The sequence below is a fragment of the Oryza sativa genome, chromosome 9 (assembly GCF_034140825.1).
Source record: "Oryza sativa Japonica Group chromosome 9, ASM3414082v1".
Lineage (NCBI taxonomy): Eukaryota > Viridiplantae > Streptophyta > Magnoliopsida > Poales > Poaceae > Oryza > Oryza sativa.
In genome coordinates, this window is record NC_089043.1 from 26477306 (window position 1) to 26502487 (window position 25182).

At 45.1% G+C, this 25182-nt stretch overlaps 4 protein-coding genes across 8 annotated transcripts; 1 reads left to right on the forward strand and 3 right to left on the reverse strand.

Annotated features, from left to right (window-relative positions):
- Positions 1-96: 96 nt before the first annotated feature.
- On the reverse strand, positions 97-7880 carry LOC4347812 (pentatricopeptide repeat-containing protein At2g22410, mitochondrial). Of its 4 annotated transcripts, none has more exons than XM_015756216.3 (5): positions 5775-7880; positions 5528-5599; positions 4849-5141; positions 4333-4494; positions 97-538 (listed from the first exon to the last, which is right to left on the reverse strand). In XM_015756216.3, the coding sequence occupies exon 1, from the start codon at positions 7831-7833 to the stop codon at positions 5899-5901; it is 1935 nt and encodes a 644-aa protein (XP_015611702.1). In that variant the 5' UTR covers positions 7834-7880; the 3' UTR covers positions 97-538; positions 4333-4494; positions 4849-5141; positions 5528-5599; positions 5775-5898. The 4 variants fall into 4 exon arrangements, with proteins under 4 accessions (XP_015611702.1, XP_015611699.1, XP_015611704.1 ...); XM_015756213.3 differs by lacking the exon at positions 97-538 and adding an exon at positions 680-1007; XM_015756218.3 differs by lacking the exon at positions 97-538 and having other exon boundaries at positions 4164-4494; positions 5415-5599.
- LOC4347811 (F-box/kelch-repeat protein At5g42350) lies at positions 1529-3797 on the forward strand. Its single transcript, XM_015756220.3, has 2 exons — positions 1529-3501; positions 3622-3797. Exons 1-2 carry the CDS (start codon positions 1751-1753, stop codon positions 3653-3655), a joined length of 1785 nt encoding a protein of 594 aa, XP_015611706.1. The 5' UTR covers positions 1529-1750; the 3' UTR covers positions 3656-3797.
- Positions 7881-9177: 1297 nt separating the features above from the next.
- LOC4347813 (phytoene synthase 2, chloroplastic) lies at positions 9178-12600 on the reverse strand. The gene is made up of 6 exons (NM_001422938.1): positions 11879-12600; positions 11062-11112; positions 10795-10967; positions 10152-10387; positions 9863-10055; positions 9178-9759 (listed from the first exon to the last, which is right to left on the reverse strand). The coding sequence occupies exons 1-6, from the start codon at positions 12372-12374 to the stop codon at positions 9574-9576; spliced, it is 1335 nt and encodes a 444-aa protein (NP_001409867.1). The 5' UTR covers positions 12375-12600; the 3' UTR covers positions 9178-9573.
- Positions 12601-15658: 3058 nt separating this feature from the next.
- LOC4347814 (protein ACCUMULATION AND REPLICATION OF CHLOROPLASTS 3, chloroplastic) lies at positions 15659-24274 on the reverse strand. 2 transcript variants are annotated; one of them, XM_015756210.3, is made up of 17 exons: positions 23927-24274; positions 23182-23240; positions 23000-23064; positions 22550-22684; positions 22348-22396; positions 21483-21595; positions 21327-21398; positions 21139-21249; positions 20025-20206; positions 19403-19663; positions 19212-19294; positions 18757-19127; positions 17989-18093; positions 17757-17894; positions 16530-16696; positions 16269-16439; positions 15659-16151 (listed from the first exon to the last, which is right to left on the reverse strand). In XM_015756210.3, the coding sequence occupies exons 1-16, from the start codon at positions 24178-24180 to the stop codon at positions 16382-16384; spliced, it is 2223 nt and encodes a 740-aa protein (XP_015611696.1). In that variant the 5' UTR covers positions 24181-24274; the 3' UTR covers positions 15659-16151; positions 16269-16381. The 2 variants fall into 2 exon arrangements, with proteins under 2 accessions (XP_015611696.1, XP_015611697.1); XM_015756211.3 differs by lacking the exon at positions 22348-22396 and having other exon boundaries at positions 22615-22684.
- Positions 24275-25182: the final 908 nt, after the last annotated feature.

Consider the following 25182-nt stretch of genomic DNA (forward strand, 5'->3'; position numbering starts at 1 on the left):
TGTAGGGCCCCTTTGATTTGAAGGAAAAATATTGGAATTTTGGAGGATTTCAAACTTATAGGATAATTTCGTATGAAGCCCTTTGAAACAAAGGATTGAATCATATCCAATCCTTTGAAATTCCTATGAAATGAACAACCCTATAGATATTTTAGAGGAAATTTAGCATGAGTTTCAACCTCTTGGTAACTTTCCTTTGAGTCTATCTCTCTCATCCAATTCCTGTGTTTTTCCTGCGGTTCAATCAAACGGTTATTCCTGTGTTTTTCATGTGTTTTGCAATCCTCTGTTTTACACTTACATTTCTATTAAAATTTTACGTTTTTTCTATTTCTATGTTTTTCTATTCCTACGTTTTCTTAATCCTGCGATTCAAAGGGAGCCGTAGTATCCGTGAATGCCTCTCTTGGGTTGAATGCCTCTCTTGGGTCTTGGGCTCTTGGCCACATCAAGGTCTGCCTCTGCATCCACTGGTTCCAAGCGCCCAGGCCATATAGACCCAGCAATGGCAACTGCGTGGTGTCCACCAATACCCGATCTGCATGCAAAATTTTCCGGTGACTGCATTGCAGGTAGTACTAGGCACGGAACAATTTCAACTGGAATCGTGTACGTGCAAGTAGTATGTGAACAATCCAAGGTATTGCCTGCGCGACCCATGCAGATGAACAGGGCGATATGAAGTTCATGCCTACTATCCCCGCATATGGTTTCATGTCGTATTTCGACCGAAAGGCATAATAATTTGTTAACAAAAAAAAACATTACAAGCCACCTAGCTTTGCTTCAAAAGTTTCTTAATACACAGTTGTACTTGATGAAACCTTAGGACGTTTTCTTGGGTTCTTGGGAACCTATTACTACTCAATATGGGCACAACCAACAGGACAGCACGGAACGGCGGTGACGCCAGTGATCCCCTCGTCCCGAATAAAGCCGGCCAGCGCATTTCGCCCTTTCTTTCATGTTGACCTCGTCACCCAACAACAACAATACCATCATCGGACCTGGTACACAAGTAGAAGTCCTTTCTCTATAAAAAAAAGAATGTGACTTAATCTAATACAATAAATCTGAACATACTATATTGCGCTATATCCTTATATACATATTATTTTTAAACGGATAGAGTACACAACCACTCTTTCCCTAACCCAATGACTAAGATGTAAGCAGGTCGACCTGTGAACTTACTTATAGTTCAAATAAATAATAATTTATAGGCGTGATCTAATTTACCACATATGTAAGTGGATCGATCATTAGATTTATTTATAAGTCAAATTAATAAGCAACCGGCGAGTCAAACCCGCATTATACGCACCCCTACCAACGACCTGCACTGCATGTTGGCCTCCCCCCAGAGCAAATCAGCAACTGATCCAACGACAAACGCCACACTCGCACTCGCGCGAGCCGCCGGACTGCAACGCAACGCAAGCAAAAGGGCATCATCCGCCGAAGAAGCCCCGTGAATCGCGCCGACCGCCGCATATTTTACTAGCTTTCCCCAACTCATCTCATCTCTGATCTCTCATCTCATCTCACCAACCTCTCTCTCTCTCTCTCTCTCTTCTCCTCGCGTTATCCTTCGCCTCCGCCGCGATGCTCTCCATCTCGTGGCTCGGCAACCTCCTCCTCACCCTCCTCCGCGCCATCCTCCTCAACCTCCACCTCCCCACCCCCACCTCCGCCACCCACCACTTCTTCTCTACCTAGCTCTCTCTTTCTCGCTCTGCCTGCGCCGCCCATGCCGCGAGCTCTACAGAGATCTGGCAGCAACAGCCTCGCCGCCCTGCTGCGCGCCGACCCGCCGCCCAATGCCGCCATTGCCGACCAGGACGACGCCAAGCGGCCGGGGAGGAGGAGGAGGCGGCGGAGGAGGAGCTGCCTCAGGCTGCCGCTCGGGGTCGGAGCCGGGGGATGCCGCGTCTGCGCCTGCGACGAGATGGACCCCGCCACCGCGGCACCGCGCCGACGTGCCCCGGAGGAGAAGGATGACGACGAGGAGGAGGAGGAGGCCGTGCCGCCCGCCGCGCTGCAGTGCTTCTCGTGGAAGAAGGGGGCGGCCGCCGCCCGCACGTCGGGGGTTGGGGATGGTGACAGGGTGATGGTGGAGGAGGTGGAGGCGGCGGCGGCGTCGCTGTCGGTTCTCCCTGACGACTTGATGGAGATGGTGCTCGGCCGGCTCCCGCTGGCGTCGCTCCTCGCCGCGCGCTGCGCGTGCAGGCGGTGGAGGGACCTCACCGTCGCGCCGCAGTTCATGCGGATGCGCCGCGTGGAGGCGCGGCCGCATCGGACGCCGTGGCTGTTCCTCTTCGGGGTGGAGGGGGACGGGTGGGGCGCCACCGCCGCCGCCACGGCCGTGCACGCGCTCGACGTGGACGCGCAGCGATGGCGCCGGGTTGGGGCGGACGGGCTCAGGGGGAGGTTCCTCTTCTCCGTCGCCGGCGTCGGGGACGAGCTCTACGTCGTCGGCGGCCGGTCAGGGGACGCCGGCTCGGTGAAGACCAAGACCCACAAGGGTGTCCTCGTGTACAGCCCTCTCGCCGGCGCGTGGCGCAAGGCTGCTTCCATGCGGAGCGCGCGGTCACGGTCGGTGCTTGGGGTGTTCGAGATGGGGACCATCAGCCGCAGCATTCTCCTCGCCCGCGCCGACAAGCATGTTCACCGCCACGCCAACACCGGTGGCGGCAAGTTCCGGCTGGGTGGCACCTCCGCCGTGTACGAGGACCCCCACCGCCTTTCCCTCCGCCGCCTCCGGCTCCGGGACGTGCTGAACGACGACGCCGATTCCTCGGAGTTCGCTGCCACTGACGCCAAGGTTGCCGGACAAGAAGAGGAGAGGAGGGCTCAGCAAAGGCTCGCGCTCATCGCCGTGGGTGGGCGCGGGCGCTGGGACGAGCCGCTGGTGTCCGGCGAGATCTATGATCCGGTGACGGACAAGTGGTTCGAGATCGCCGGCTTCCCCGCCGACGTCGGGCTCGCCTGCTCCGGCGCCGTCTGTGGCCAGATGTTCTACGTGTACTGCGAGTCGGACACGCTCGTCGCCTACCACCTCGACAAGGGCTTCTGGTCCGTCATCCAGACGTCCCGCCCGCCGCCGCGGCTCCGCGACTACGCGCCGACGCTGCTGTGCTGCTCGTCGCGGCTGCTGATGCTCTGCGTCTCGTGGTGCGACCGCGCCGGCAACGGCTCGGCGAGCCGGCGGGAGAGGGTGATGCGCAAGCTGTTCGAGCTCGACCTCGGCTCGCGCCGGTGGGGCGAGGCGTCGTCGCACCCCGACGCGCCCATGGACCTCAACGCCGCGTTCGCCGCCGGCGCGGACACCGTCTACGCCGTGGAGATGTTCAGGGTCTTCGGCAAGGTGCTCGACTTCGTGACGGCGTGCCGGGTCTCGGACACCGACGACCACCGGTGGCGCCGGCTCGCGCGGAACAACGCCGCCGCGGACGCCGACGCCATGTCCAGCAAGCTGAAATCCATGGCGGTGCTGCACCTGTAATTACACCTTACATTTATTTTTTTTACATCACCATCAGTGTTAGTGTAATTGGGCATTTGGCATCATCTTCTCATCTTCTCATCACTGATTCGTTCTCCATTTCCCTGAATGGACAGGCAGCTTTTGGTACGGCCATTTCATTGCTTGTAGCCATAGCTGTGATTATCCATACTGTTGTACTGTTCTTTCGATTTGGTTTTGGTTTCATACAAGACATGATCTTTTCATGATGCTACTGATGTAATTTACTGTCAATTTTATTTAGATGATGATGACACATTCGTTCTTGGCTTGTTACTTTTGTCCAGGAGCTATAGCTCAAGTAACCAACTTTGGCTGGGCTTTTTGTTGAGGATTAGTTGTCCAATCCCTTTCAAAGGTGCAGCTATTACAAACCTTGTGCCTGTGTGATTATAATGGTATGATTACTCCATTCGGTTGGTAGCTCTCCAGCGAGGCCGTGGGTTTCTTTCATAGAATCGGGCATGAGAAGCAATTTCTGCGTCACAATTATGGATTTTGCAAGGCTGTACAGTATGCTATTAGATTCGGTAGTTGGGCTTTGGGATGTTGTGCGTGCAGGGCAGGGTATCACAGGATGTCGACCTGTTTCAGGTTCTGAATTGTGTCCTTGGGGAGAGGCATATGCAGCATTTCTGTCATGTCTAAAAATCACCATTTAACAAGTGAATGTTGATTTGGACAAATTTGGATGCTTCGTCTTTTCAATGAGCAACTGTGCTCATTTTGGTGTTATGATCGAAAAAAGAATTGTCCGTGCATATCTGTATTTAGAAAAGAAAAGGTGAGGGAGGGAAAAGACAGACCTGTCACTCATGCCAAAGTGTACGGCAGTATAGATCTGTCTGCCTGTTTTGTTCTTTTTATATCTCTGAACCACTGTAGTAGTTTGTCCATGAAACTTGAAAATTAATAAAACGGAATCTTGATCATTCTGGTTGGTGCTGGCTGCTCCCTTTGTTTATCTCCTACAGCAACAATCATCAATGGTAAATACTGGTGGAGTTGGTAGTAGCAGTTGATAATTACTCAACCAGATACAACTCATAGTTGATCAAGCATTCATAAGAAGGCCCCTAGCCTAAAAAGAGAAAAGGCCCTAGTAAATCACAACAGTTGGAATGTGTCCCTCTATCCAGAACGGATGAGTTACCTAGGACATTCTGCCCTCTAGTCAGTGATATGTGGACCTGTTGATTATGGGGCTCACATGTCACTCACTTAAAATTAAAGAATAGTACGTTACAGGATCAGGTTCACCCAGAACATATATCTCATCCCCGTGCAAAATGCAACAGCAGATAAAGAAAGAAGTAACTAACCACATGCCTGTGAAACCAAGATCTGCTGGCTTGACGTGGACACTGAGCACAGTGGAGGTCAATAACCAATAATAATGCGGCGGTGTGGCTCCAGTGGCAACTCATGTCGACTCGGCGCTTAACTGCCGAAGCACAACACATGGGGCACTCTTTTATTGCACTTCAAACCGGCAAGCTGTGAAGTGAAGGGACCCGGTTAACTGATGTACCAGTAGGAATCCATGTGAGATGTGACAAGCATCACGAGCTGATCAATGTACTAGGCTTGATTATGATCTCATCCTGCAGTTGTTCTATCAAACAAGAAGATATTAGGGCTTGTGGAAACAAGGATGTAAGTCAGAAGAAGACACAAAATGAAACGTACAGGTGCAATAGTGCATAGATCTATATTTGATAAGTCCTATATGTGCATATATGGTGTGTCCCATACTCTCATTCTATATCTCCCCGTCCCAGCACAAACAAACTAACTGATGGTCCCATGAATGAACAAAATAAACGATTCTTCAAGTAGACAGATCAATCTCCAGACATACTACCAGTTAGGACTCCTTAGTCCTTACCAATCTGATGAATCGACTGTTTCCAAGCTTGAGTTTCCCGCAAATCACAGTACTGTTGAGACATCACAGCGAAGGCAGCGACTACTGAGGGTTTTAGATGTAATGCTACTCACCTAACTATCTGTACTGATGATGGTTGAGTGGACTGTCCAGTGAACCATGAAACCATGATATCTGCAGAACACCTGAAACTGAGCAAATTAGCAAAGCCAGATGAATGTTGAAAACGACAAATAATTACTTAGCCTTTATTGCATTTTCTTTGAAAGTACACCATGCAACTCAATATGTCTACAAATTCTTTTTTCAAAATAAACCTGGATGCATTTTCCCGGAATGTGTTTGTTCAGCAAGACTCACCTTCAGGCTTCAACAGTCAAGCTACTTGATGGTGAACGTTTGCCTGAGAAGACATAGACCATTCACAGTACCAATCTTGATTCGGTATAGTGCTTTACTCTACATCATAAGGTTCTAATTGATTCTAGGAGGTCTTTAGAATAGATTTTCTTTCTTCCACATTTAGTTGGTCTGGTGGCACAGCCAAGGCATTTGGAAAGACCAAATGATGTGGCAACCTATCATCCCCTACATACATGTCGTCTGAGCTCTCATGTCCAATGCCTTCAGCTCCAGATTCATGAATGTTACTGTTTGTTTCAATTGAACTAACACCCATATTCTTTTTCATGCCCCACTCTCTCATTAGCTTCCTGAGCCTTTTCATGTCTTCCCACTGGTGAGTTTCATAAAGCATGTTTGAAATTAGGACGAACAGGCCTCCACTCATTCCCTCCAGCTCAAGTAATTGTTTGATTACTTGCTTGCCGATCTGTATATGTCCATGGATCCTGCAGGCTCCTAGTAACGCACCCCAAACCACAACATCAGGCCTCATTGGCATGTCTTTGATCAGATCAACAGCCTTTGCTAGCTGGCCACCACGGCCAAGCAGATCAACCATGCAGGCATAATGCTCAACGCCAGGCTTAACATTGTAAACATGTCTCATAGCTTGAAAGTAATATTGTCCAGCTTCCAGTAGGCCCCCATGGTTACATGCAGAAAGAAGAGCAACAAAGGTTATCTCATCAGGGGGGAAGGCATCAAATACCATAGATCTGAAGAACATTAGTGCATCCTGTGCACGTCCATGCATCGCTAGCGCCCCAATAATCGCATTCCATGAGATAACATTTTTACTAGGCATTTCACTGAACAAGCTTATGGCAGTGTCTACCTGACCACACCTTGCATACATGTCAAGAAGTGAATTAAATAGAGCAACACCTGGATTATGGAAGTTATCTCTGATACAGTCATGTATCATCTTTCCAGAAGCCAAATCGCCAAGTTGCCCACAGGCAGAGAGGACAGCAGCCAAGGTAAACTCGTCTGGAGCGAGGCCTAGCAATTTCATACGGTTATAAAGATCCAGCGCTTCATGGAATCGGCCACCTTGAACATAGCAAGAGATCATGGCATTCCAAGATATTATGCTCTTCTCTGGTATCTGTTCAAACCAATCTCTTGCGGCATCAATAGACGCACGTTTGGCCAGAGCACAAAGCATAGATGTCCATGAAACAGCATTCTTGAAGGGCATCATGTCAAAGCATGTATGAGCCATCAACAAATCCCCACACTTACCATACATGTCCACCAAAGCATTGGCAAGGATCAAATCAATCCGACATCCTCTAACCAGCAAATGAGAGTGCACAAGCTTACCAAATTCAAGATTTCCCTCCGCTGAGCAGGCAAAAAGCAGGCTGACCAGCGTGAACTCATCAGCCAAGAGTCCCTGACGTCTCATCCCCTCAAACAAGGAGCACGCCTCCCTAGTATTTCCAGCCTGCGCATATCCGTTGATCATTGAGTTCCATGACACCACATTCCTGTCCACCATCTCATCAAAGAACCGGCGAGAATCCCCCAGTGACCCGGCCGAAGCATAAGAATGCAGAAGAGCATTCCCCACAAACACCTGCCCCACAAATCCCAGCTTAACAACCACGCCATGGGTGACCATCACATGCTCCCACGCCTGTACCCTCGCGCACGCCTTGAGGAGGAATGGCAGCGTGAACTCGTTCGGCAGGATGCCTCGCCGGATCATGCCACGAAGAAGAGGCAGCGCTTCTTGGGGGCAATGGCTATTGCAGTAGGCTCTGATAAGACTGTTGTAAACGAACCTGTCCGGATCAGGAATTCTGTCGAACAGTTGGCGGGCATACCACACCCCACCACCAGCCGGTAGCGCGCAGTAGGACGCGAGGATCTGAGAGGTGACGTCGTCCACGCCGTGGACGACGAGGTGGGCGTGGAGCTGGTTGAGACGGTGCACGGAGCCGCACCGCCGCAGGAGCTCCCGAACATGGCGGGCGGAGGAGGCGCCGCCGGCCGATGGCGCGAGCATCGGAGAGGAGACTCGAAGCGCAACCTCCCAACGGGCCGGGCCAAGCTAGAGGAAAGGCCCATGGGCTTTCACCTGCTCGCGCATATGGAGAGATCGAGAGAGGGGAAAGCGAGAAGAGAAGACGCGGCCACGCAGGCGGAGGCAGGAGGATGAGGGTGTTGGGCAAGCACGTCTTCCCGAGGCAGGTGGCGCTGCTCGCCGCAGGGTAGGTGGCGCCGCCTTGCATCCTCCGGCCTCGATTCTCCTCGTCGGCGGCGGCGGCGGCATGACGCGGTGTGTGATTTTTGTAGGGTCGTGTTCCTCGGGGCGACGACGTACGACGTGCACCGGTCGATCAAGAACAACGAGCAGCCGCCGACCAAGGAGCAGATGGAAGCCCTCCAGGACTACATCAACTCCAAGAAGCAAAACTAGTAGCTAGAAATAATCATCCATGGTTCCCAATAATCCGATCAATGCGGATCAGCTTGTGTGTGTTCGTCTGTAATCTGAACAGAATTGGAGATGAGACCAAAGGTGGATGGGTGGAGGAGGTGGGGCGCGCACGCCATGTGTTCGGCGAAATTCCCCTGAGGACTCCACTGCGTGTAAGTGTATCTGTAAATGGCTTGCTTGGTACAGGTATGTTAGTACAGTTACGAACGTGTAAGCTTAACTATGTCCATAAATAATTCCATTGTGTAGAACATGATTCATCTTATCATAAACTCCAAACTGTATTGTGCTCACTGCATCATGGTCCATTCCCAACCCCTTCCAAGAACCAAGATGATTTCGGCTTGTGTGCAGTCCGCCGAGCAGCAGATGTGTGCAGTATTCTGCAGGTTGCTGGCAGTGTCCCAGAAGATTCCATTATGCACAGTATTATTACAGCAACAAGGGAACCAACAGTGATCGATCTCAATCAGAGTTTCTTGGTGCGTTATGAGCGCATAAACAATGGCGGCCGACGGTGTGCATCACAACACGTACAGCTCGGCACCGGCATCCAGACTTCAGATAATGTAGTATATCATCTGAATATGACGGGCACAAGATCTCTGGTTTGCTATCCTCCACGCAGAACGCATAAACAATTTTCAGTTCAACTGAAAGAAGAACAGGTACGCGATCTCTCCCCTCTTCAACAGGTCAAACAAAAAGAAAAGCTGGGAGAAAGAAGCACGCAATGTTCCAACAAGATTCATGTGACCTTATGCTATAATAGGCATGTAGCCAAGCTGGTATACAAGTTAAACTACTACTTGTGCACTGCTAGATATAGTGACTAGTTAACTACCAGCTACTTTAATTATTCTTTTTATTAGCATAAACTGAATTTAGTAGTGACAGGTTCAAGATTTTGCTGAGCTCATGCTAATGATCCTTCATAAAAAGGTGACACCTGTACACCAATGTTCTATAAAAAAAACGTTGCTGTTTTTGACTAATAGATTGGAAATCTTTGTGGGGGTACATACCCATCTTACATCCATGCTGATAAGACTAATATTTCATATAGATAGTTAGGTACTTTCACAACCTAGCTGATTGACTGAAGCAATGAGTGATAAGCTGACAGCATTATGCAAGAGTAGTATGACCTATGAAATATGGTCATATATACACTACTCTGTTTCATAGAAACTTCCCTATATATACACAATGTTAAAGTGTACATATATTTGCAGATACTGCAATACTTTGTACATTGCAAGACTTGAATACAAGATAAATTGTAACAACAATACCACAAGCTGATCATGATGATGTTAGGCTAGAGCAGTGCCTCACTGAAGAGGGGAGCATGAGTGATCTGTAGTAAGCTTTAGGCAGAGCCACAATCTTCTTTGCCTTTGGGACGTAGGCCCTCTTGGTGAAGTTGTTGTAATCGTTGGCCTCGATCTCGTCAAGGATTTGTCGGTACAGAAGTAGAGAAGCCCAAACCTGCAACAACAACCTAATGGTCATTCATACGTGTGAACCAACTTAACATAATTAAGAATGTTCAGATGGAAATTTTAAAGGATATGTAGTTGTCATTTCTCACCGGCCATCGGCTCTCCTGATTGAGCTCGCTGGCGCCTTCTTCGGCCTGTCTGAAAAACGCCCTCGCTCTCGTGATCTGATCCCTCATAAAACATCTCCATCTGTCCGTGACGCGGCCGTCGAAGATGTCATCTTCAGAGAGTCCGGCCATCTCGAGCTCGTCCATTGGGAGATAGATCCTGCCTCTTCTTGCACTGCAAATTAACAAGCATATATCAGGACCCATTAGAGATGGCTGTAACTAATCAAGAAATAATCGCATAGATGATGATCTCTGAAGCTTAGCTTACTCCTCGCCGACGTCCCTGAGAATGTTGGTGAGCTGGTTGGCGAGGCCGAGAGCCAGTGCCCCCTTGTAGACGGTCTCGGTGTTGGCCCTCGAGTCCGGCGAGATGCCCATGACCGGCACCGTCATGAGCCCGACCGTTCCGGCGACGTAGTAGCAGTAGAGGTAGAGCTCGTCGAAGCTCCTGTACCTCGACTTCGTTAGGTCCAATCGCATCCCCTCGATCATGTCCCTGAACGGCTGTACACACGGAGCTATATGAACACGCCATTTTTTTCTTATGCTTATTAGCCAAAATTTAAATTTTTAACATTAAATTTATAGCTGATTTTAAGATTTTTCATCGAAGTTTATTTTTCAGTCTTTATTTTTACTTTTAGATCACCAAGAACACATGTATAAAAGTTTTATTCACAAATTACTTTTCGTTTGCTAATATGCCGTTTGGTTTATTCGACGAATAAGTGAAACGATGGGGCGCCATGTTTGATTTCAAGCCAAGAACAGCCACGGATTTCATGGTGTTTGTAATTAATCTTTAGATAATGAAAATTTTATTGGACTTAGCTAATTAATTACATAATAATAAAGCTGATATAACCGTACTGAGAATACTCTTGGCTTTTCATTGTGTTTGTTGTGCTTGCCTGGATGTCGACGGGGAAGGTGGCGACGGTGTGGGAGAGGGCGGCGTCGAGCATGTCGTAGGGGCGGCCGGCGAAGATGTCGTCCAGCCGCGACTCCCACCGGTCGAGAGCCAGCGCCGACATGTGCGACGCGTTGGGCCCATCCACCAGCTCGTCCGTTCGCCTGCACCACACTGATCGATCAACCAACAACCAATCAATCGTCAGCCACATCGTTGAATGGCATCAATATGGAAGTTGGAAGCTATTATCTTTTATACGTAGTACCGTATATCGCCCAGATTGCCCTCCTCCTCTCCGGCGTCATCAGCTGCGTCGCTGCAGCAGACACACAATTCATCAAATAAATTGTTTCAGAAACTTAATTAGTGTAGTAACACATGTGCCAGGAGCCATTAATAAGTTAATTGTAGTATCACGGAGCTATCGTTTCTCGGAATAAGCAAAACGGCCGTGAATAAGCGAAACGACGTATTTACAAACGAAAATAATTTGTGAATAAAATTTTTATATACGTGTTCTTAACGATTTAAAAACAAAAGCTGAAAAATAAACTTTGATGAAAAAAACCTTAAAATCAGCTTTAAATTTAAGGTTAAAAATTTGCTTTAAATTTAAGTTTAAAAATTTAAAATTTAGCTGATAAGTATAAACATAAGAAAAGGGTGAGTCCTTTGTTACCGCTCGTCAGTTCTACTGTTGCGTCTGACAGCGTAGCGTGGAACGGTCCTGCTGTTGCAGCTGAGCTCGTTTTTACTACTCTCTGTCTGACTCATTATCACTTAGACAATCACCCATGATCATATCGTGCTCTATACTCGTTTGGAATTTTTTAGTTAGGGTGTGTTTAGCTCACGTTAAATTAGAAGTTTAATTGAAATTAAAATGATGTGATGGAAAAGTTAAAATTTTATGTGGGTAGAAAAATTTAGATGTGATGTAAATGTTGAAAGAGTTTAAAGAAAAAAATTAGAACTAAACTCGGCCTTATTTTCTACTTAACACGCTCTTTTACTCTTGCTGTTTTGACTGTGATCAAATCGGATCGATAGAGGCACAGAGGATGGTAGAAATTTTTTTTTACCGAGGTAGAATGTCTTGGCGTACTCCTTGCAGACCTCGCCGCAGCGATCGAAGGCGGCGTTCAGGCCGCCGGCGACGCGCTCCCTCTCGGCCAACTGCGCCGGCCTCCGCATCTCGGGCGCTGCCGCGGCGAGCGCCGCTTGCTTCAGAACGACGTCGTGCACCCTCTGCTCGGACGGCACGGCGGCGGCGGCGGCGGCGAGCGCGTCGTCGTCGTCCTCCGCCGCCGGCGCCGCGACATGCAGATGGCCCGGCAGCGGCGGCAGCGGGGGCGGCGCGGCGCCGCTCCACGGCTCTGCTACCTCGAGGCAGCCAATTGGATTGGAGCCCGCGGCGCGCACGGAGCACGGCGGCGGCGGCGGCGGCGCCATCTTCGCGTACTCGACCCTGGCCAACGACGTCGCCCGGCGCCTCGGCACGTCGACGAACACGCGTTGCCGCCGACGAGCGCACACCGGCGACCCCGCCGCGCTGCTGGTGGTGGTGGTGGACATCATGGCCGACGACGACGTACTTGGCCGCTGGTTTCTTCTTCTTCTTCTTCTTCAGCTAGCTGCAGGAGTTAGCTCACAGTCTCACAAAGCTCGTTGCTCCCTGGCGGCCGTTTTGTAATGTGGAGGCGAGAGGACACGTGGCAGTCTTACACCTGCAGCTCTTCGCGGCAGCAGGAACAACGCGATTGCTGGCTCATTGGCTGGGCATGCAGGTGAAGTGAACCTTATCGATGACATCGTGAGAACAAGTGCCAGAATGATACTGGTCAGCTAGTAGGCAGGGTAGCTACTACTACTGCTGCTCGGACATGGATTCTAATAGCTAGAGTAACGTCCACCCCCGTTTATTGTATGTCAACTAGGTAGTTACGAAAAGTTTTTTAAAAAATAACAAGATAGATCAATATGTAATATATCACTTCAAAAACATACAAGTTTAAATTTAACTTCTACAAGTTATAACAAAAATAACAAATTTAATACATATAGTAATTTGAGTTTTGTTTGTTATTTTTGTTACAATTTGTAGAAGTTAAATTTTAACTAATATGTTTGTAGATTGATATATTACATATTGTTCATATTTTTTTAATTTTTTCATAAAACATTTAGATGACATGCAATAAACGGGTGGACGTCCACTCGAGCTGCTAAAGCAGTTCCCTACTACTATGTCCCATGATAATTTTTTTTTACATTTGTTCAAAATAAGTTTATTTTTCGAGTAATTATTTTATCTGAGTTTGTGAAAATAGAAAATAATTATATTGGGAGTAGCTAAAGTGTGAAATAATTACATTGGAATTTGATAAAGTAGAGATATTTTGATTTTTTTTATGGTATGTGCGAGATGTGTGAAAAATGAATTTATTTTAGGATGGAGATAGTATCAAGCAAGAAGTGGCATATGCACTTTGTGCAGCATATTATTGTCTGATGTTGGTGCGATATGGTCTATGGCGCATCATCCTACAGAAACCAGCTAGACACACTTTCACAAACACAATCGCACAACCAGTCACCCAGTATCGTTCTGTTTCATGACGGTCTCTTTCTCATCCTACACGACTACTGTACTCGGCTGAACAACAAATTAAACCACGATGTGCTTGGCATTCTTACTTCACCAAGACCAAGAGTCGTATACATGGATACATACTACTCGACACATGCTAGTCCAGGAGCGATTAAACTAGACATTTACTCTTTTTTTTTTTTTGCGAGGAAACTAGACATTTACTTGACCTGAGGAGCTGCACACTCTTCATCTAGTACAACTGTACAAGTACTTACCTCGTACAAAGGCGAGCAAAATTCATCGCAAGATTGTTCTCACATAGGAGTATCAAGATTTGTCCAAACATGCACGTCAGTACAGTTGAGACTTGAGAGATTAATTAAAAATTCACCGACCAAACTACCAATGCACTCATCTGTGCTGGGTCCCACATGTCACCGACCCACGACTGGGGGAGTCTCGGGGACACGTGGTGGGGGCGCGAGGAGAGTGGGCCCACCCATGTCGATCGGCCAGTGTGGGCCCTCCCGCGCTATGATTGGCCCGTAGACCAGACTGTGGTGGCCTCCCCACCCAACCCTAATAACCCGCGGTGGCCGTCGTTGTTGCGCTCGATCTCATTCATTTCCTCGGTCGCCGCCGCTGTCGCGCGGGTGCTCGCTTACGCACGAGCTCCCGCCCAACCGCGCCGCGTGCCGGCACGTCGCGCGCCCCACCCGACGTACGTACGTAGTACTTGTGTGGTGGCCGGCCGGCTCCACCCGCGACGCGGGTGCGGCGCGCGCACGGCATCGGCGTGCGGATGCGGTGGGGGTGTGAGGAACGACGAACGTAGTACGTGAACGTGAGGGAGCAAGCGCGGGAAGGCGCGACGCGAGCAACCACAGCATTTTCCGCGTGTTCGGTCCCTCGTTGTCGCGCAGCATGCTGCACTCGGCGGCAGGATAACGTGACCGTGACTGCAACTTACACTTCTATTTCTGCAACCAAACCAGGCCACGTTATTTTCAACTTTACTCACCAGATTACTCGTACATATTATTTTCTCCACATTTCAAGAAATACTCTCTACCTTTCAAAAAAAAATACGTTTTGTCAAAATAGTTTATTTCTTCTGTCACATTGATTAGAACACTTGTTTTTTGAAAAAAAATATTTAATTTATTTACACAATGAAACCGATAATACTACCTCCGTTTTTTAATAAATGACGTCGTTGACTTTTTTTCACATGTTTGACCATTCGTCTTATTCAAAAAATTTATGTAATTATAATTTATTTTGTTATGAGTTGTTTTATCACTCATAGTACTTTAAGTGTAATTTATATCTTATATATTTGCATAAAATTTTTGAATAAGACGAATGGTCAAAAATATAAGAAAAAGTTAACGGCGTCATCTATTAAAAATCGGAGGTAGTATGCGACAATAGTTGGTTCAATAATCTTAAACTAAAATGGGCACAGGTGTGAATGAGCATGGCAATGACCGGCTACTCGGCTAGCTTTGAGCAGTGCAGCATGCACAGGGCACAGCACTAAACGCAAAAAATGCAACTGGGTTGAGTCCGTCCATCATTGGTATATTTAAGAGGCTAGCCCAATGGCAGGCTGCCATTTGCTCGCGATGGTTTCCTACTTTCCTCCACTGGTCGGCCAAATGTTTATGCGTCAACGTGCGATTGGATACTTGGATGGCCACATTATATTTTTGCCCCCCATTCAGGCATCTCACGTGTCATTTGTTTACACGGGAATCGCAGCCACGGTAAACGGCCACATGATGGGTGAGGCAATCACACATGAGCTCATTGATATCTGACTTCTGTCCTGTACTAACAATATGAAATTCTAGTTGAAATCAATCGACTTCAGGAAGTATAATACTGGGCTCCTAGCTCTGTGCAAGTATCTCTTGTCATTTCGGCCAGAATGGTTGAAACAAGAGGAGGAATATTGTAGATGCCGGTATCATCTGGCCAAGAAGGTGAGCAAGTGAGCAAGTTTACTTTCTTTATACCTAAGTGAGCAAGTGACCTTTTCTAGTAGATAGATTGGGCGGTTCAGTCTTCAGCTGGGTACTTGGGTCTTGGGTTAAGTATAGGCTGTGAAAATGTTAAATACTATCTGATGGGTTGCAACTTTTACCACCATCTGGAGCAATAACAGATTGCATGTCAAGCTTGCCAGTTAAGGATTTAACAACCCAATCACCGATTATTCGAACAGCTCAAATTGAATGAACGGCAACACTAAGCACTAGATCCATTAGCAAGTTCTGCTTCAAACTTCGAATTAGTGTGAATCTATTGATTGAATCATGTGAAAGTAAACAAACTTAAAATGCATAATCATCACTAGAACAGAATGTGTGGGTGATACTGACGGTGACAGGAAACAGAGAAGGGAAGGGTGCTGTGGGACCCCATATGTGGAAAATCACATACTCAGCTGGAATTGAGGGGGCAAAGCCACGAGAGCTTGTTCATCCATGCATTGAGTCCAATCAAAGAATATCTAGCGGCCATAAATGAAATCAATCAAACCTACTTCATGTAGCATATGCTTGATGCAGTTGTGTGACTTTTCCCTGATTTCCACATCCACGGTATGAAGAAGAAAGCTTCATCCCATTCTTCTTGGGATTATATACACAATTCACCAATGACTTTGCGTCAAAAATTTCATCAATGACTAACGCAGCTTTCAGAAACTAGCTTCAACTCTACAACAGTGCTTCCAACAGGCATCTATGTACAATCTGCAAAAGAAAGTGACAATACACAAGGATCATCGTTGGGTGTCTCGGTGAAAGTTGAAGCATGCATGAGTATATCCATCAAACAATGAAGTACTTCAGTGCAACGGAGGTACATACCGGAGTTGCGGAACGTATTGTGGTCGTGGCACTTGCTACAATGCAGTACTCCAACTTATGTGTAGTACAAGTGTACAACTTTACCAATAAAGTATGGGAAATAGTTTGGAGCCCTATTTTTCCAACCTAGTTTGACCAATAAGTACACCATCATCCCAAACTTCAATCCACCTGTAGCCATGGTTCATAGTAAGGTTAATTTAAAAAGAATATGCAGATGTAATTGTTCAGGAAAACACGTAAACACGAGTAGATGACAACCTCGATCCATTTGCATCTATCAACAGGGCCTCCCCATGGCGCCATCCATTTTGAAAATTGCCAAAGAAGACACTCCCATCTTTGGCATAAAATCTACCCTCACCATTAGCCCTCCCCTTCCAAAAGTTTGCAAACCAGCGGTCACCACTGTGAAAATAATACCAGCCCTAAATGAAAGGGGAGAAAACTCAGAACTTCACATGGAACACAACAATTTATAAAGTGTGATATTATTAAATCTAATATGAATATACATGTTCTGAATTTAATGCGAAGGTTGCCATCAAAACATCTGTATGAAATGTTCTGGAGAGTTACTGGGATTTTACAATCAGAATATATGATTTTTCAATGCGAAAAACTACTCAATGAACAGGACCTGAATGCAATGGTTCATAAGCGCATGGACTGGGTATAAATGAGTATGAGTGGATCACTGTGCTAGTTCATGTAATACTATCATCATAGCCCAATAAAGGCAGGAGAACCAAAGGAAGGAGAACTCAGGAAGGTAGGGAGGAAAAGAGCCATAAATTACATGGGAGTGATGGAGGTTAAGTTTACAATAAAGGAAAGAGCGTTACCTACTCCCTCCGTCCCAAAATATAGCAACCTTGTACCGGATGAGACACATCCTAATACAACGAATCTGGACAGGGTTGTCCAGATTCGTTGTATTAGGATGTGTCCCATCCATTACTAAGGTTATTATATATTGGGACGGAGGAAGTACTTATCCTCTTGGCAGCAATTCAGTGTACCAAATAAAGGATCAAAATTCATCAATACAGAATTGAGAACCCTAACAGTATAAAGAATCATAACACCTAATGTCCTAATCACAACAGAACAGAAAGAAGTAATGTTTGAACAGTACAACACTGTGCACTTTTTAGTTATACAAAGTGATCATCTATAAAACAAAAGGAAATAAATGCAGGAAGATTAGCTACACAAAGGAAATCAAAAGGAAAATACAAATCCTTTGGTAACAAATAAATCCAAATTACCACATTAAAGCAAGTTTATCTTCATATCTCGAAAGGAAGGTTGACTACCGTCATTTAAAGAATAGTATGTTAAAATAAACATCAGTGGCAAGAACATTACCCAACAAAGAAGGTGCTGAGCTAATCATCATGTTTTAAAGAATGCTGTAAATGGGAGAAGCCATACCTAACATGGACATCTCATAATTGTCATATTCAAATACAAAGTATACCATACCTTTCCATGAAAAAGGTCATCCCTCCATGTTCCATGGAATACATCACCATTACTGTAATAGAGTGTCCCTAGACCTGATCTCTTGCCATACCTCCAGAGTCCATCGTAAAAGCTACCGTCGCTGAAGGTTATGCGACCCTGTAAATTTTACGAAAAAAAATACCATTGAAGGGTTAGTTACTTAATTTCCTGTCAAGCCAAATGGAAGAGCACTTAGTTTACATGGATTCACCTTTCCTTCAGGGACACCTTCTTGACACCTCCCTCTGTAAATTCCTCCTCCAAACTGTATCTCAACTATGGGGCTCCATGTTTTCTCCAGCTCTCTTTCTGCATCCTACATGGATAACAATAGGTTTTGTAAAACAACACGATAATGCTAATAATTTTAGAGGAAACCAGAGTTCGTGTATGCCAATTCTCTTGTGTGTTATCTAACAGTACAAAAAGACCCAACTGCACTCTGGACTGGGAGAAAAAAGAGGGAAGTCATTTCACCCATTAGAAACAGAAGTTCAAAAATAAAGATAAATATTAAGTTTAATGTGTCTATTCCGGTTGTTCAATAACTCATGAAACAGATAAAGATAAGCAAGTCTTAGCACAATGGCCCTCGTCTATCTCCCAGATGAATAACTAAATAGAAAGCCCATCTTAGTAGCACAGGAAACAAAAAAATTAATGAGCCAGCAAACCCACACCTCACATGAATAATGGTACAAACTTGTGAGGGAAGCTGTTAAACATGATGAGTAGTTGAAGTGGACAATAGATGGCTGGCTTTGCAGCAGAACAATCCAATTTCAGATTACCAAAAACCAGGTCACCAATTTAGCAAACTTTGATGGAATACAGAATTATAACTAAATTGTGAGTGTTTATCTTCAACGTCATCATTGGGGAATGTTGTCCATATAGAGAAAAGACAGTCCCAGCAAGATAACCCAGACTAGCGTTGAAAAATGATAAACCAATATACAGAAAATCAAGAGAGACTAACCAGCATTAGCGCAGCACGATTAGCAACTGATCCGCGCTTTCGAGATCTATCCATTCCCCCCTTTAAAAATGTCATTGCAGAGCTGTACATCTCTGTTACTTTCTCCAAGCCAATGTCAGAAAATGATACTCCAAAAGCAGCATGTCCAGAAGCTGCAGATGTGCTGCTGGAACCACTATGAGCTTCAGGTCGTGTATCTGCACCACACTGAACTTCAGGAGATTTCACACCAACTGGAAGAGTGATAATATTGATGTCATTGTTCTGTGTTCCTCCATCTGATGCCATACGCACTTTAGCCCATAATTGAGCAATGCCAATACCAGGGGAATTGCTCCAGAACTTATGCTCCTGCTCTGAATCTAAATGCTCTGCCAATGAACCATCAAGTTAGAAAAGAAACAAGCACACGCACACAAACAAAAAGATGGAAAACATGGTATACGGAATTTTACCTCTTTCCCTATCTTTGCTAATTTCCCCATCAGGTTCAATCTTAGCCTCTTGAGATTGTGTCTGTGTTTTCTCTTTAGATTCCCTAGACAGAATTGCAATGAGTATTGCTTGGTTCATAACACCCTAAAGTTTTTTTTCTTTTAAAAAAGTAACTTCTCGATACAAGAAGGGAACTTACTACATCCATTACCTTTCAGATTTCATGATGTCTGTTTCCTCAGGAAATAAATTATTAACAACAACATTGGTAAAAGCACTGGAAAGTCGTGAGAATTCCTGCTCTGCCAAACTCAATCCATTGCTAGGCAGTTTACTGTATGAATGCTTCAACGTAGCTTGTTTCTGTTCAGGGATATCTCCTCCCATAAGAGAGGATATAAAAGGAAAATGCAAGGCCAAACCTGAAAGAAACCCCTCCTTGACAGATGCCACGTTCTCATCAGTACTGTTTCTGGAAAACAAAAATTTGAGCACATTTTCGCCAACAAGTGTTAGCAGCAATTACCAACTAATGAGCAAGGCACAAGTAGAGCAGTTATGCATTATCTTTCTATGTATAACTGAGAGATATGCAGATTCCTGTTTTCTTAAGACTACAACTGCTATTTATTAACATATTCACAGGTTGCTATTCCTGTTCCCATCAGGTAGTCAAGAAATTCTCTTTGTAATTATATTGACTTACAAGATAAGATGGACGATAGAAAATCAGCAGAGCATGATACACAAATAGAGAGGCATGACTAGATGTAGTTCACAGCCAAAGCATTAAAACCAGCAAACCAACCATTCAAATTTTTGCCAGTGCTTACCTCACAGTTAAGAGAGAAACTACTATCAGTTTTGGCTCTAAATCAGGTTCACAATTTCTGGAAAATATAATATCTTCAGTGAACCCTGTAACTCGACGGAAAATGTGCAAAGTGGAGACCATATCACTTTCAGAAAATATTCGAGAACTCGTAATGGAGAGGAAAACCACATTGTTCAGATCCTACACCAATATATATATATATATACACTCAGAACAATGATATAAAACATAAAATGAATGCATAAAGAGCTTACGTTGCAAGCAGGAATGTGATTTCTGTATAAAAAACTAATTAAAGTTAACTCTAGAGTGAAAGAGTTCAGAAGACAGGTTTCTACATGCTTGAAGTCTACTTATATTCGTGTTTTTTTCTCGTATATAAAAATGTCAACATCATAGCAAAAAGATGTTGCATAAGTGACCACTTGAGATGCAAAGCGCAATTGTTCCAAAAGAAGGTGGAGGTACGCAGCTAAAAATTATGTTCAAATTCGACCTTTACTACAGCTTGTAATGAAGACAACCAAACTTCATAGACACTAGGAGTATTCAGTATCAGATCTGAGATCTCTAATATATTGAATAAATGCAACTAAATAGATTCTTAGTGGTTTTTCTACAAGCTTTGAAGTTTACAGTGTCCCATGCATTTGTGAATATCTCAAAAATACTAGTGTTAAAAAGCCATGAATCTCCAAGGATCTGTCTCTTATGTAGTGCAGTCATGAGAAATTATGTCCACTGTATTATGAATCTATTTCTTGTGTGCAGCGTAGTTGCTTACTTTCGTTGGATGTACTTATTAATTATAAGAAATAAATATCAACAGCCCAACTTATAGTTACCAAAATATGTAAGCAATCATCTTATGCAGGTTAGCTGGCCAAGTGGCCACACACTTGAAATTTGATGGTTCTAAAGTCTGAAATTTGTTGGTTACAACAACATTTTTGCAGAGGTATAAATGTATAGCATTTGTGATGTTTTGCACAGGTAAATTTGTATATGAGGATATCAACACAAGACTAAAATTCCATTTCCTGTTTCTTTTGATAAAAAGTGGGTGAGCATCAATGTAAGATTAAAAGTTAAAATTAGATGATCATATGGACCTTGATTCCACCACGAAGAAACGGACAGTGGAAGACGGCTTGTTTAATTGCAGACTGGATGTTATAACCAGCACCAAATCCAATTCTGGCTTCTCCATAACTTCTGAGTAGCTGTTACAGTTGTATGTATCAGGAAAAAGATAAGTGCAGATCATACAACTAAGCAGTAAAGATATTCATGAGGTTACTTGTCCTAGTTCATCAGGATGGACTTCCATAATTTGAGCATTAATCGAACTCCGGAACGTCTGATTTAACCCCTGGTATTCAAGAATAATAGGATTAAAACAGTAAAATGTGATCCTTTGTATACAAACACAAAAAATAAGGGATTTAAGACTCACAGACATCATGATAGATATCATGCTAATAGTTGACAGAACAGCGTTGTTGGCACTTTCCAGAGCTTCAGCAAGGGTTTCCACTTCTGTCTCAAGCAGTGAATCAGCTTCAATAACTGTGTAGGGGGGAAATGCATTATTATCTGGTGAAATTGCACTGGAAACAAATAAATCACTTAGCTAATAATAAGGCCAGCCCATGATTTCATCCTCTTGACTTTAAGTTGTACACAAATCAGCAAATGTTATTATAAATTGCCAAAAGATTATCGATTTCGTCTCATGTTAACATTTCAAATCATGGTGGAAAGGAGTGGACAATTCAACAACACTTGATAATTGCATGAACCAAGACGCAATGCTTCCTCAGTTCTTTGAAATAAGAAACTTCAATACTCTTCAGCTTTGTTGAATCATGACCTATGAGATCTATACAGGAACTCAGTTACCTTAGAACACCATCTAGATTCAAGAGAGGCAATCCTAGCAGTTATCTTAGTTTATGGATAGGCTTCAACCAGGGCCTCTTTAATAGGACTAATCATACAGAGATGTGTGAACAGAGAGTAGCAGACTCAATGACATTTTGCAACTCTTGATGCAAAATGTATAATCTGTGGTACAAAGGATATAGCATATGTACAATAAAATTTGATCTTCCTAATTTTACACTGGTTCTACCTAGGAGGAAATCAGCAAAAGGTGTAATGATTCACTCAACCAAGATCCAAAATGAAGCAAAGAGCATACGGTTCATACTGGAAGAAGTGAAAAGCTTACTTCTTCAAAGTATATATATTTTATTTATGCTCTAATGGAAAAATAAGCTATATATTTGAAGTTAAAAATTTAAGATAACACGCATTACCAATGTGAAAGTTTGAGCACATTTGAAGTTTGTCAATTAAATCAGTTGCCTGCAGAACCATAATTGTTTGTAAGAAGCAAATCCAAAAAAACAAATAGACATCTTAAACTTAATATACAGTCATACGTTTTTTAAGTAGGTGACAGGAAGTAACTCATAGACCAAGAAAATAAACTCAACTTTTACAACAGAAGTATCCCACCTCTAATTGTCGTCTCTGTCCCTCAAAACAAAAGGGCTTCAAAAATATTGATGCAGCCAGCTTACCAGCAGATTTCACTTCACTAAGGAGCTCCATCGCAGTAATATGGTCAGCATCCTGTCCTGCACTTGCAACCTAAAGAAGGGAATCATGTAAGTAATATACATGAGCTCAGTTTGGCTAACAAAATCGATAGCATGTTAAAATTGCATAGTTCTATGTTAGCATCAGTCAGACTCAGATGACAGTGGTTGTAAAAACTTTGGTCAAAACCCTTGACACTTCACACAAGTTGATCTTTCTGATAAATGACCACCCTCAAAAACTAAGGACATTACTTGACCATGACAGTTAGTCATATAGCCTTATAGCTGACAACTACATGGTATCCTACTGTCAGACAATATGAAAACAAAAATAGTACCAAACAGAGATGAGAAGTGTACAGACAAGAATAACCGCTGGTGGGCAGGGCTGAAGAGATAACGGAGTTTCCAAGTCTCTGACTACAACATCTGAAATTACAGAGCTGTTAGCTTCATGCAAAGAAAAGAACAGAGAGCACAAAGCCAAAGAAGCATGTAATAACATAGTGTCAAAGAAGAGAACACTTAAAAGGTTTTAGCACCTACCTTCTCCATGGCTTTTTTGTATTAACTGTACAGTACAATTATCCACCACATGCATGGTCCTGAAAACAGATTCTGCAATCATCAGGGGTGCTAAAGAAGAGAATTAAAGGGCTAAAGGTGGAAAATGTCTAACAGGAGTTTCATTTGTTAGATTTTAGTTTAGGATTTATACAAAAGGATTTATCCCCCCCCCCCCCCTCAAAGATAAGGGGGATTTATCCTAGCATTCAAATTTCCTCGGAAGAAAACCATGTAGCATCAATTGCAAGTACGTTGCTTAGCTCTGTGGGAACAAAAGCCTTGGTCGATTTCAACCTCCTATTACATACTTTTCAGGTGAAGCTTTCACTCCCTCCACAAAACAACTTAAATAGTAGGAGCATGATACAAACACAAGGGTCCAATAAACGCGTACACTATACTCCTTTATGGAAACAGTGAGTACAGTGACAAACTTTTCAGGTGCTTGAGCTAGAAAATCAACCCCATCTACTCGCTATGACCAAACGATGAAGTATATCGCAAATGATATAGTCCACTGAAATGATTTTCCACAGGTGCAGGACTGTGGGCGTGCGACTCTCAGGAGAAAAACGCAATCCACAAGTGAAAATTTTCAGTGATGGGAATCCACATTGCTCCTGTTTAGGGGCATTCTACAGATCACGACTTCTCCTAACCGCATTGCGCGCACGAAGGCCAAAATAATTCGCAAACGCGCGGGGTGTGAGAGTGAGAGCCGTACCAGAAGCGGATAGGGGTGGAGGAGAGGGTGCGGGAGCCCAGGCAGAAGTCGATGACGGCGTCCTTCCGGCTCCCGACGCCGACCACCTCCACGGGATCCGATGGCCGCGGGGCACCGTCGGCCGCCGCTGCCACACGGACCCCGTAGCCGCTGCGGCTCCGCGGCGACGGGACGAGGCGGCGAGACGGCGCGCACGTGGGGGGAGCCACCAGAGGCGGCGGCGAGAGCGCGAGGCCCCGCAGGGAGGCCGCCATGGACGAGGGCTTGGCAGTTGCCCGCGGCGACTGCGCGGCGCTGGGTTTAGAGGCCGTAAGCGGACGCCGGCGAGGTAGACGACGAAGAAAGCATGGTAATGGGCCTATCACCAGCTAGAGATTTATGTTCTGGAGGCCCAATTTGAATTGGTAGCAATCCAATTTTTTATGGGCCAGATGGGCCGACCATTTCATTTAGACTCGACTGCCGATGTTGGGTGGGCAAAACCGACGGGGCAGAGAAGCGCCGGAGCTCCGCCGGCCGCGTCGTGGCCATCGATCCGCTTTCGCCGGAGCTCCGGCGGCCTTGAGCCATGATGTTACGCCTGATCTGCTGCTGGACACTGTTAATCCTACCTGAATCTCACACCAGCTACCTAGCTAGCATTGCCATTGAACCTCCGACGACGACTAGCTACTCGACCGATCTGAGCTTTTTCATGGCAGGCCAACCGGCCGGGCAACCCCGCTGGCGCAGCCAGAGGGATCAGTATCAGATACTCTACAGTCGACGCCTTTATCACTAACATATAGAGCCGATGCTTTGTTACTGACATGTGGACCCAGAACTCATCGAACTCACATGTTAGTGATAAATCTAATTAAGGTAAGGTGCACTCGACTACAGAGGATCTCAATCCCGGCCAGAGGCAGAATCCATTGTATTGCCGTCGCCGCCGTGGTGCTCGTCGATCTGATACGTGCGATCCAATATAATCCGCCACCCAAGCCGCGTACATACCTTTGGGCTTTAGCTATGGAACAAATTAAGCTCTCAAAGCTGCTGCTTATACATTTCCGGTTGCGTTATAAAAGGCCACTCCTAACTAATGACCATCTATCCTTCGAATATAAGAATGATGAGGGCAACTCCCAAACAGCAGAAACTAAAGAAGAAAAATTAAATGATTTTCTGTGAAAATACCACAGTACATAGATAAGTATGCATCCATGTGAAATAATTAATTAGCAGCTCTCCGGTAATTAAAGAATTCTTGTGGC

What these genes read in the sequence shown, in the direction of transcription:
- LOC4347811 (XM_015756220.3), top strand. Translation starts at nt 1,751, where the DNA reads ATGCCGCGAGCTCTACAGAGATCTGGCAGCAACAGCCTCGCCGCCCTG. An exon ending in TCCATGGCGGTGCTGCACCT is followed by an intron (nt 3,502 to 3,621) that starts GTAATTACACCT and finishes CTGAATGGACAG; the next exon opens with GCAGCTTTTGGTACGGCCAT.
- LOC4347812 (XM_015756216.3), bottom strand. Translation starts at nt 7,833, where the DNA reads ATGCTCGCGCCATCGGCCGGCGGCGCCTCCTCCGCCCGCCATGTTCGG.
- LOC4347813 (NM_001422938.1), bottom strand. Translation starts at nt 12,374, where the DNA reads ATGATGTCCACCACCACCACCAGCAGCGCGGCGGGGTCGCCGGTGTGC. An exon ending in CGCCAAGACATTCTACCTCG is followed by an intron (nt 11,113 to 11,878) that starts GTAAAAAAAAAT and finishes TGTCTGCTGCAG; the next exon opens with CGACGCAGCTGATGACGCCG. An exon ending in GGCAATCTGGGCGATATACG is followed by an intron (nt 10,968 to 11,061) that starts GTACTACGTATA and finishes TTGATCGATCAG; the next exon opens with TGTGGTGCAGGCGAACGGAC.
- LOC4347814 (XM_015756210.3), bottom strand. Translation starts at nt 24,180, where the DNA reads ATGGCGGCCTCCCTGCGGGGCCTCGCGCTCTCGCCGCCGCCTCTGGTG. An exon ending in GCCCACCAGCGGTTATTCTT is followed by an intron (nt 22,685 to 22,999) that starts GTCTGTACACTT and finishes TCCCTTCTTTAG; the next exon opens with GTTGCAAGTGCAGGACAGGA. An exon ending in GACAGAGACGACAATTAGAG is followed by an intron (nt 22,397 to 22,549) that starts GTGGGATACTTC and finishes ATGGTTCTGCAG; the next exon opens with GCAACTGATTTAATTGACAA.